General features: G+C 45.1%; 1 protein-coding gene across 3 annotated transcripts in view; it reads left to right on the forward strand.

Moving 5' to 3' along the window:
- The window catches only part of NBEAL1 (neurobeachin like 1), a 2,018,929-nt gene that overhangs the window by 382,916 nt on the left and 1,623,656 nt on the right, over nt 1–12,357 (forward strand). For all 3 annotated transcript variants that reach the window (XM_069615520.1, XM_069615521.1, XM_069615522.1), the window contains one exon: nt 8,159–8,244. In XM_069615520.1, the coding sequence (XP_069471621.1) occupies nt 8,159–8,244 (86 nt within the window). The remainder of the gene's footprint in view (nt 1–8,158; nt 8,245–12,357) is intronic.

A 12,357-nucleotide genomic window follows, 5' to 3' on the forward strand; every position in this document is an offset into this window, starting at 1 on the left:
CAAGAAAGGAAAGGGGGAACAAGAGTGAATATTGGACATATTGAACTCTATGAACTTAATACTTACTGGTCCTCACCAGGAACCTCAGAGTCAATACTCTCCGTAACTCTCCCGAGCCTTCAAACCAGTGAAGTAACTGGAATCGACGCGCCCCTGCAAATCCACGCAGGATGGAGAGCTCATCTTTCAAGAATATAAGGTGAGATTGCTGTGAGGGCATTTCGGAGGTGATTAGTTGGGGAGGACTGTGGGGGTGCCATTACTTGAATCCACAAGTGGCTAAATCCATCTCTCCACTTGCAGGAGAATATTTCTACGGGTTAAGCAGACAAGATTAGGAGGGCAGATCCAATCAGTCATCGCTGCACTACGCATCACGTGGGTGGAGACTGCAGCTGTCCGGGTCCGACCGACGCCCCTGTGGGAGCCAGGTGAGCGTACCACCGTGTCTCAGGTCTCTCCACCACCTATTTATGCATGGGCTCTCCCATGATTTCCGCAACATTGCTATCCTTCTCTTCTTTAGCGGCCAAGCAAGGTCTATCAATCTATTTGCTTACGGCACACAGATATTCCCAGCAGACACGCTTCTGGGGTCCATGTATATTTTTTCAGCCCTCCTCTTTCAAGGCTCCCTCCCATTTCTTGCCAGAACTCACTAATTACTTTGCACTTCCAAAACATATGTATGATGTCTGCATTGCCTCCCCCACACCTTGGACACTTCATCTCCTCTGATCCTGGAAATTTGGATATAAGATTTGGCGTCATGTAGGCCCTGTGTAGAACATTGAGCTGTGTTGGCTTTAATCTTGCATTCTTTGAGACCCTCTTCAGATACAGCACTGCCGGAGCCCATTCTGATTCTGTGAACTCTACTTATATTCAACTCATATAGAAGCCCAAGTACATTATCCTCCTCTGGGGGAGTGAATGAACCCTGCCATCTTCTCCTCACCTCATGTATTATTCTAGAATATGTTAGGAACTGACCTCTACCCACTACATATCCTTCTTCGATCTCTTGGAACTGCAGGAGCTCTCCCGTTGGGAATAGATCTTCCGCCGTCACGAGTCCTCCACTTTCCCAACATGTCCTAATATGAGTTAAATCATCTGCATTTCTACCATATCCTTGTTTGGTGCCTCTTCGGGTTGGAGAACTGCTCCGACTCATATTTGCCTGTTCGTACCCTCCTCCTTTGGTTAGAGTAAAACATTCTGATCCACCTCATGAACCTCAATCCCATTCCAAAGCTTTCCAGGGAGGCGAGCATCCACTCCCATCTAACTGAATCGATTGCCTTGATTGCGTCCAAAGCTACCAAATCACACCCCTCAGGCCACTCCTTTGTCGCATCTATTATGGCATGCAACCTATGTAAATTCTCGGATGTTGCACTCCCTGGTACATATCCCCTCTGATCCGGGTGGATCAGCATTCCAATCCCCTTTTTTAATCTACCTGCCAGCACCGATGTGAGGATCCCACTATCCTAATTAATCAGTGATATCGGGCGGTATGATTCACAATATCTCTCCTCCTTTTCTGACTTCAGGATCAGGATTATAATAGATTCTTCCATACTGTAGGCAGTCTATCCATCTTGTATGCTTCCTCCAAGGTCTGCAGTAGCCTTTGAGCCATATCATTTATGAATTCTTTATAAAATTTGGCAGATAGACCGTCTCCTCCAGGCGTCTTACATGTAGGAAGCGCCGCAATCGCTGCTCGCATCTCTTCTATCGTAAGCAGCGCTCCCAGTTCCTCTACCTGTTCTACACTCGGAGTGGGCAAACCTATATCCGATAGGGTCTCAACTATCTTCCCCCCTCTACTCCCCTCTGCTTCACTGTATAATTCCTGATAAAACCTCCTGAAGGCTTCATTGATTTCTCTCTGCGACCTTCATAATTCTCGACACTCTTCTTTTTCGGTGATCCCTGCTCGGCTTTCCCTTCCTTTATACAATCACAGTAATAGTCTACCTGGCTTGTCCCTTGCTCGTGTAGCTTCTCCGAGTAGCTTGCATAACTATACCTACCCTATCTCTCCCATTGTTCTAAACATTCCTGCCTAAGCTTCATAAGTGTGCCCTCGGTCTTCAACCTCTTGGACGTACCCTCTCCTCTATTGTAATTTTCTCTTCGGTTTCTGACAAACTCCTCTCCAACTCCCTCTGGATTCATCCTGCTTTTGCTATGATGGCTCCCTGGATCACAACCTTAAAGGCCTTCCACAAGGTTCCCCCTATTGTTTACACTTCCCTCATTGATACTAAAGAAATCCTCTATTTGTTGCACCATTCCCTCCCCTAAGGGCCTGTCCCATAAGACCTAAGCTCGTAGTCTCTGCGTGGGTATTGGGGCTGGCTTGTTGCTTCGTACCCATTCTCTGGTCAGGGGAGAATGGTCCGATAAGGTCCTACCTTCATACGAGGCTCCCACAAATTCCCCCAGCTGGTCCACTCCCGTAAAGAATTAGTCAAGACGTGTTTAGACGCTGTGTACACATGACTAGTCGGAAAATTCCTTCCAAGGCCCCCTTAGCCATCTCCAGATTTCCTGCAATTCCAGCTCCTCTAACAGTTTCCTCAAGACCCTTGCGGCCGGAGACTAGGCCCCAATCTTACTGTCTGGTCTATCCATCTCTGGGTCAAGAGTACAATTAAAATCTCCTCCCCAACTCCATGTCATCGTTCGGTAGGGGGCCAGCCGTGCGTACAAGGATCGGAAAAATGAGGACAAATCATGGTTAGGAGCATAGGTGTTTATCAGGCAAACCTCCTTCCTGTCCAGGAAACCGTGCAGTAGCACCATTCTCCCTTCAGTGTCTGTGTTCTCTTCCAGTTTTCGAGAAAAAAAAAAGGCACTGTCGGGGAAACCCAGATGACACTTCCCTCGCATAGCTTGAGTAAACTGATCCAAACCACTTTCCATCCCATTTTTGTAGAATCCTGGCTTGTCTTTCTGCAGTGAGATGTGTCTCTTGTAGTAGCACTATTTGAAAACATTTCCGTCATATGTATGACACCACCCTGACCCTTTTCACATAATTATTCAGCCCCCGGACATTCCAGGACAAGAGTATTAGGATTTCCCCCATCCGAACTTTTGTTTGTCCCCTTCTCTCCCGATCCCCAGTAAGCACTCCCAGGCCTTCCTTCTCTGCCCTTCCATTCCCTCTGTAAACTTGTCTCTGTTCTTATACGCAACTAAGCCATATTTCAACCCAAGCAAATACATTTGAACTGTAACCAACTACCCATCAGAACCTTCCTTTAGAGGTGCCCACCATTTGGTCTAACCCAGTTAGAAACTTGGTGGCTTGATACCTACTGGTATCTACAAATTCTCCCCAGGGGAGAAATGGTTAAACAAATAAAAGAACCATACTTGCGAGCCAGCTTTCCTGTCCCATTAATCTCCAGTGTTCTGGGTCCTAAGGAAATGGAGAATTCTATTAAACTGTATGTCCGCTCTAGTCGCATAACTACTGCAGTCTCTGGTGACTCTGCATCTAAAACTTCTTGCGTATCGTGGCGTCTCTCCTTTCTGTACTTTTTCGCGTATTATTTTTCTTCACCTCCATTGGCCTCATTTGGTTTGTGTCCATCCATGCATTGACATCTTCAGGGCGGGTCCAAAAAAGATACTTCCCTTTGTGTATCACCTTCAGCTTTGCTGGATATCTGAGCATGTATTTGATACCCTGCTGTCGCAATCTTTGCTTTGTCGGTGCAAACTGGCCCTTCTCCTCTGAACCTGCAGGGTATAGGCTGGATACATTTCCAGCGTGGCTGATCCTCTCCGGATCTCTCCTCCTTCTCTAGAGAAGGCAAGAATCTTTTCCTTGTCTCAGAAATTCTATATTTTAGCAATGATCGGCCAAGGTGTTGCTCCAGAGGAGGTCTTCTCGCCAATGCTCTGTGGGTTCTCTCCACCATAAACCCCTGTGATCATTTCCCTGGTCCAATTTCCTGGAGAAACATGTTTTCAACAAATGTAGTGGGGTCTCTACCTTCCTCCCCCTCTGGCAGTCCCAGGATCCGTATGTTGTTTCTTCGTGCTCTCCCCTCTGCATCCTCAGCACGATCTTGTAAAATCTGCACTTTCATTGTTAACTCCTGGACTTTGACCTGCAAATCATTCTCAGTTGTCGACAGTTCCCCCACCTTTCCTTCCATCTCGCCCACTCTGCTTGCCAAGTTTCGCATATCTTGCTGCAGTAGGCTCGCATTGCATCTCAATTCATCTATGCAAGACTCCATTGCCGTTCTCAGGGACGAGGTATGTTCAGAGAGCTTAGACTATATAGGCGGGGTGCCCAAATAAGGACAGTGCCATTGCGACAACCACAGGAGTGCCACCATAACGCACCGAACAGGATATCACAGTGAGCACTAACCTGGTGGAAGCGCAAGTGTTTTATGCTGGAGGGAGGTAAGAGGAAAACCCAGGTGAAGCCAAGACAAATAAAAATTGACGCGTTTGCCAGAAAAGGAGAGGTGAAGCAGAACCCAAAAAAAAACAGATGAGAGGTCAAAGGAGGATAATCACGGGCCCTCGACAGATGAAGTGGATGCCAGAATATTAGAGGCAATAGCGCCAGCTGCACACACCGCTTGAGGGAACAAGTCCCCCTCCTCAGCCCTCCCAATGTGCCCAACCGGTCCATGCCCCCCCGACCCTCCTACAAAGAAAAAATAACACCCTACTCCATTTTTCCTCACCCACCCCACACAGCAAGCTGCACCATTCTGCTCCTATTTCCCCCACAATAAGGGCCGCCCCCTCCCATCTTCAAGGTCCTCCTATACCCAGTGTCCACCCTGTCCACATTATCAATTTGGGTCGTAAACTGCCTCACAGTCTCATACTATACCATCACTTCAGCCATAAGACTACTCATGATTTTCTTCTTCCCAGGTACCATCGCACACCGCTGTATGTTTCTCGGGATGTATCTGTTCCTCATTTTCCCCTGCTGCTGTTGGGGTGCCTTCATGTCCAAAACTTTCTAGCCTTGTTCCACTGATGTGACCTCATGTCTCCGGCCTTCTTTTTTAACTCGATTCCTGTGTGAAGTAGCCACCTATATTATATCTTTGCCTGCGCCAGTGCCCTCGTTCTGGGTTTCAGCAGTCTGCACTTCTGGAGTGTGGTATTTGACAAGTCTTGGAACAGTTGTATCCCTGATCCTTGGACATTTGTATTTTTTTAAAATTAATTTATAACACGCTCAATAACAGCAAGTAGTTTCTAAGCGCTGGATTGGGATTCGAACCTGTGTTGCGCCACTTCGTTTTGCTTCCAAGACAAATGAATTGCACCTGACCTATCCTCCCTCCCCCAATCTATCGGACTCCTTCTCTCTCGCCCCTCTAAGCAACGTAATGGTGGTGTTTGAACACAACGTCCCTCGGCCTGCCCGCATGTATGCTAGGTTTATATGTCCCAATCCTGTGTGCCCTGTCAATCTGTATCGTTTCTGCTGTCTCTACTGGAAGGGTTCTAGGATTAATTCTTTCAACATTCCTTGCATATTTCCTCCTTCTGTGCCTTCTTCCAAAAACTTAACGCAGATGTTGTCACGCCTGGATCCCTTCTCCAAATCTTCACATTCATTTTCCAGATCTGTAACAGTGTTTAGCATGGCTTCCATTTCTCCCTTTTTCACTGGGGTGAGCACCACTATTTCCATAACTGGGTGTTCCAGATCATTGGCCTGATTCCCCTGGGCGTCCACCTTGCTTCTCAAGTCGGCCATGCTCTTGGCCACCTCTGCCTTGATGTTGCCATTTCCCAGGTAAGATTATCTTGCAGCGCTTTCAGGGTAGACAAAGATCGCCCTTGTTAAATGCGACTGGCGCGTCCCCTCCGGGTCCAGTTCTCTTCTCTGCCATGCATTCACTTCCACCGGCTTTCATGAGCTGAACACAAAGTTTAGTTTGCTTTTCTGTATCTTGCAAAATGTCCTGGATGTTTTCTGCATTGGAAGGCCTGTGGTCGAAGGCACAGTGGATCCAAGTTTAATGCAACAGGTGTGCCTGCTCCGCAAACCTAGCCCTCTTACTAGTCTGGCAGCCCTTCAAACCTTGTGTAATGCACCAACTCAGCCACCTGTTGTACTCTCCTGCCAGGGATTTTTGTTGTTGGCAAACACTTTCTTGTGTACACAACACTTATGACATGAAATGCCTGGTGTACTCTCTGGCCAGGGATTTTCGTATGCATCTTGTGCACACTCGCAAACTTGATAATCTCGTACAGTCTTTCTATTCTGTTGCTTTAAGCAATATGGTAACTTTCTTTCTCTTTCATTTACTTCATTCATCTTTATTTGCATTCTGCCCATTGCCGCAATGCCCCTGTGTTCGTTTCTCCCACAGGCGAACTCACCAGTGTATGATGGTGGGTATAGCTTTCTGCACAGTGAACCCACAATGGCTGCTTGGTGTCCTGCTTCCCTCTTTCTGGTTTGCCACCTCTGCTGTATGGTTCCAGTCTCTCCCACAGCTTTCGTTTGCCATAGCCACATTTCCCTGGGCTGCAATGGTGCTGCAGCATCTCTCCACTACTGCTACCTGCCACGCAGTCGCCTTCCCTCCTCTGGTGATCTTGAGGCATACCGACCTCCCCACTCTGCCTTCTACGGTTCCTTCTGTGAGCCAGATGGTTCCACTGTGCCTGCACTCGCCCAGTAGTGCCTTGGTCAACGCCAAGCGGATTTGACTTCTCCAGCCAGCTCCTCCCTCTCTGTGCCAGCTGGCTTCTGAATTTAAATGTCCCACCAGCTGACGGTTGCTCATAACAACTAGAACGCTGCTTGCATTCTCACTCTGCCGTGATCTTCATTACTCTAGTCCGCTTCCTCGTGGCAGTACTCCTTTCAATGGGAGAGGGGATGTTAGTTTGCAACAATTTGTAGGCAGAATTCGAGAAGGGATTCTCAGCAGTTTTCACTAGCACAGTTTCCGACTTGTATGGTGAGCCTGGAAAAATATCTTTAGTCACTTTAAGGGACAAATTATATCCCCTACTACTTCGAGGAGATGGATACTGAGTCACGTGGGAGGAAGTCTTCATTACTCCCTGTCCCTTTCTTGTCCCAGTGGTCCACCGGTTTTCCCCAGTAGGATTTTGTGAATTGGTTCCCCACTTACCCAAAGGGAAGGAATGAGATTGAGGAAAAGGAGGGCATGCAATTTCCTTCACTTATATCAAAGGGTCTCCCTGAGAATTATCTCCCGCAGGTAGTACTCCATCATATAGCCGCCTGAGGGTCAGGATCAGGTAATGGCTGCCAGGTAATGGCTGCCGTCCCCTGGCCACATTGGGGTAGGTCACCTCAGTGAAAGATAAGATATGACATGTTTGGATACCTCACAACATCCTCTCCGTCAGAGTGAGTGAGTGAGTTCACTAATGTGAGCTGTGGGTGAAGTAATGTGAGTTGAATGGGGGAAGCTATCATGTTCATTTGAGCAGGACTGATCTTTCTGAATAAAAGAAGCTTGCAATATCCCTTATTATAACTCGTGCCCACAAAGCACCTAGTGTAGACGTTGTGCCCCACAATCTCATGCCAATGTATTGCCCCAGAAGGATGAAGGGCTAGCTTGACCTTTACAATATTAATTTTGTGAAGTGACCTAGATCCCACTGTCTGGGTCAAATCTATAGCCCTGAGATGAGACAACAAAAAATTGCAATGAACACCATTCTCTGTGACTTGACGTGCACGATTTTTACAGGTAAGAAAGAGAATGAGGGCTAAGGATGGAGTTTCTGATAGTTTGCATGCCTTTAGAGTAACCCTGGAGTGATCAAAGCCTAGCGCTGATCAGGAAAGGGCAATTGTTTAATTCTCCTGCGGCCAAGCATATACTTCTGTGGGCAGTTACTAGTACTACTGGGAGGTATGGAAAATACTTAGTGAGTGATGCCGTGGTGGGCTTGAAAATTTGTTATTGTACCCTTGAATTGTGGAGGCTTGTTTGCCTATTAGGTGGTACAGTGACCTGTCAGATCCAAGAGCAATAAATATGTGATGCCCAGTCTACTGATAAACAAGTATTGGATGCTGTTGCGTCAATCGCATATTTTTGGCTTGCAAGTGTATTTTCTTTATTGTGCTACTCTGTTCTTTTTATAGAGTGTTTTCAGGAGAGTGAACACCTTAAGGAGAGCCTGAAATGCTGTTTACTGCATCTCTTTGGAGCGATTATTACTGGTGGGCAGGTAAGAAACACAAATCCTATCAGCTTTAAAGTGGCACTGTATATTTCAGTGGCATAGATTCAAATTCAAGATCGTCTCTGCAATGAGGTTAGCAATCTAGAACCTAAGACAACCCTTCTGCACTTGTGCTTCTGTAAGTGTGGATGATGGGTTGCTGACACAGTTTACCTCATGCTGGTACAGGGTAGTTATTGAGTTGTGCTGTTTTTATGTATGTTCTCACCCAGCCATTTCTTTTTGAAGTGCATACAGTGCAGATTATCATAGGGGCGTTGGAATAGCTTAAGCTAATGCCTCATTGCAACTTTTACAGGCTGCCAACCTAAATCCATAAGTGCTGATACTTGATGGGGCTATGGGAAACCTAGTCAAATAAACCGAGTGGTAGTGGTTGCGAGCGTAACATTACAAGGAAATATAGAAATTGAATTAAACGTGATAGGGCGAAAAGAAAAAAAAAATCTTGTTCACCTGTGAACTTTCAATAACATTTTTAGCTCATGTCACTTTTAGGTAATGAAACAGTTATAATGTATATGCTAACATGTACAGAATCACCCCAGAATGTTTTAATCAGGGGTACACATTTCAAGTTTCAACCAACACGTCAAGCATAAATGTCACTCGCCTTCTCATTTCTCCACATGCACACAGCACACCATTTCTTACTCGCCAAGAGTGAATTATCACTAACCAATGGCTATTGGTGAGTGCATATTTTGAAGCCTGCTTTAATGGATTCCATGTGTTAATATCCCCGCAAATATATTGCCATACAAAAATATCGCCATATTTTTGCTGCAATATTAAGGCATCGAACCTGCGGGGGACACCCCTGCAACCCCTGCATTATTTTTAAAGGAGCGGGGGACACCACCGCATTCCCCGCTCCCAAAAACCCCAAAAATATCGTCTATGGCTGTTCCAGACATCCATATATGTGGCGATATTTTTGGTGCGGATAATATGTAGTGATACCCTTTAATGGGAATACATTTGAACACAGCTCCTGATCTACTAATTGAAGACTAGCAATTGATCAAGTAGAAAAGAAAATGCATGAACAAGTATCACAGCAATGATACTCCAGTCCGTCCCCGCATTTGCCTCTGGTCTTAAGTAACATTTAAATATAAACTTTTTTAAATATAGTTTTCTTTTCTATGATTTTGAATGTAGATCAGTTATTTCCATTTTGTCACACTTTCTTCCATATGTTTAATTATGTTATAGCCACATTTATGTCTGCCACCTGTTTCATGTTATGCTGAAAACTCTAATGTAAACCTTTTAGCCACCCTCCATGTATGCTTGATGAAGCTTGTGAGATAAACCAAAATAGAAATGCCTATATAGATCATAGTCTTTGAAGCACCGATCAAAGTAAAATATGAATGCTAGTCATTTGACTGACAAAAACGTACAAAAATGTTAACAGCCTATAAATGCATTAGAGTAAAACCAAAGTTAGGTTATTTCACAAATAAACATTTTGAAAAATAAACGATTTGAGAGAGAAAAAGCGCAACCATACACCGCTTCATTGATTGTAATTATTTGTATAGCACGCACTGCAGAGTGAAATGCCTATTGGCGCTGATCTTTACAGCACAGGGCTTTCACAGGTAGACTGACCGAATGAAGCAATACTCACTGCAGCCTGGCACAAACAAACTGATGACATGACATTCAGTGGCCCCCCAACAGAGACTACTTGAATCGCTGCACAACAAAATGGGGCAAGGGTAAATGTTTCTTTTGTAGAATTTCACTACAGCGACCAAACCCCAGCGGGAAATGAGAGCCTCAGATTGGCCCCCAGAGTCCGGTGGAGTGTACAACTAATGGGGAGTGGAAGGAAGGCAAAAAGCAGGAAGACACAGGTATAACAGATTTGTGGGAGTCACAGAGTGTGTGAGGTGTTTTGGTGAGTTCAGGAGGTGTGGTGGAGGTGGACTGAGAGACCAGGAGGAAAACGGGTGGTGGAGCAGAGCACTGATGGCTTTGGAGAAGTTGGATAGGGAGGGCAGGTGAGGTATTATGTGATAAACAGTAGTTCCTATTGTACTATAGTTTGTCAAGGTTTTCTCTCTGGCTTCGTTGTGTGTGGGGTGAAAACATTTCCTTGATTTGTCTCTCACACGTGTCTTGTATGTGATCACAAGGAATTGGTGCTGGTGGAGAATGTTCAGAAATCTGCAGAAATTATTTAGTTCTGATGTGGTAGCAACCCTGAGTCTTAACAGATCTGGCTGTCTGTATTATTACACGCATTTCACTTTAGGCCTCATCAAGCAAATGTACTATTGTATGTTTAACGTTTTTAATTTGTACTCTTGCTATTTTCCACATAGTACTGCCAGTATTTGTGATTCAGATTTATTTTATTTACAATATGGCTTTGCTTTAAGGGTCTTATATATATGGATACATTGATTTTAAACACATTTAACAATTTCAGGGTTTTAAACTGTAAAGGTTTATGTATAAACCACATGCAAATAAATAAAAAAGAACACACATTTGGAAAGAGTGTAGCTCTGGTTGTGAGACTGAGTGGTAGTAGAGTTGTGTGTAGGGGCAGTAGAGGGATGGGCAGAGTAAGGAAGAGAGCGTAGGGAGACAGAGTAGTGTTAAGCAGGGAGAGGGTTGCAGTGATATGCAGAGACAGTGGAGAGGAAGGAGTTGTGGGGAAGGGAGAAACGTAGGTGGCAGAAGTGTATAACACTGGATGTACAAAGGAGGAATTGAGTGGGGGGAGAGGAGAGACCGGAGGGAGTAGGAGGTGAGAGTAGATACTAATAGGATAAGCAGAGAGAGGCGGAAAAGGCAGAAAAAGAATGACAGAAAATCAGGGAAAGGAGTGATGGGGAGGGAAAAGGGAAGATTTAATGGGGTAATGTTTAAAGAAAAACAGGCACCATCGTGAACCATCTGCAAGACCAATATTGTGGTAACATAATAGAAGTGTAATCGCATGAAAACCCGGAGGGAGTAAGACAGATAAGGCCTTGGCTTTTAGGCCCTCCAAAGCCGAGAGGCTATCTTGGTCAGTAAGGGGTACTGATAACTAGTCTTCACATTGATCTGAGACGATCAGGAAGTCTGTGTTAGGCTGGAGGGAACCCACAAGAGAGTGAGGGGCCAGCTAGAACTGTCCTTCAGTTGAAATGACTTGCAGTCTCAAGCCCTGCCAAAAGGGTATTCGAAAATGCTTAATAAAAACCCTTGGACCTTCTATGAGATTTGTGAATATTGTTGAGGCCATGTGACATTCTTACACTTGAATATTTAGTCCACCTTTCTGCATTCTTAATTACTGGGTGAATTTCAATGATCAAGTGTTTGGTCCCTTCGTGACCTATGATCAGTTTCTCCAAGGGGGTGAGTAACCTCTAGGCCGCCTTCCTGATTCAGGTGCTGAACCCAATGTCTGAGCTGGAAGTAGAATAGCTTGTTGTTTTCAGTTACCCCATATTTCCATTTACAATCCACAAACTATTTAATGAGCCTCTTGTCAAAAATATCTCACATCCTCCTCTGAAAATGTGCTCCCTTCAATGCTGGGGTGAAATTTGGGTTCCTGTGCATAGATGTCGGAGGTGAAAGCGATGTGGTCAGCTTGAATTTGCTGACCAGAATATCCCATATGTACAGCATTGTACTTGCAATCGCACTGGCATTCACACATAATCACATGTAGGTAGCCATAACACATTCTTTAAAGATGTACCTACTACACCATGACCCATTTAAGCCCATTTCTTCTCAGTGAGTTACCAAGGCCACTCCAGTGTAATATTCAGCTGCGGGTAGCTATAATATGCCCCAAAGTCAGGATTGATTGAAATCTGTGGTTTGTGTATAATTGTTTTAAATCCTGCTTTCTCCCCGAATCTCTCCAATACTTCTACTATAGACAGTAATGACCGGAAGGCATCACTAAGTAAAATAAGAATATCATCAGCCAAAAGGTAGATCTTGTGCTCCAGGTCAACAAATTGAATTCCCTTCATTTTGGCACATCTCAGAATAGTGTTCATCAGAGGTTCTATGGAGAATGCGAACAGTAAGGGTGACAAAGGTGCACCCGTTTTTTGTGCCTTTTTTTTT

Source organism: Ambystoma mexicanum, chromosome 9 (genome assembly GCF_040938575.1).
Source record: "Ambystoma mexicanum isolate Mex_15411 chromosome 9, UKY_AmexF1_1, whole genome shotgun sequence".
Classification (NCBI taxonomy): Eukaryota; Metazoa; Chordata; class Amphibia; order Caudata; family Ambystomatidae; genus Ambystoma; species Ambystoma mexicanum.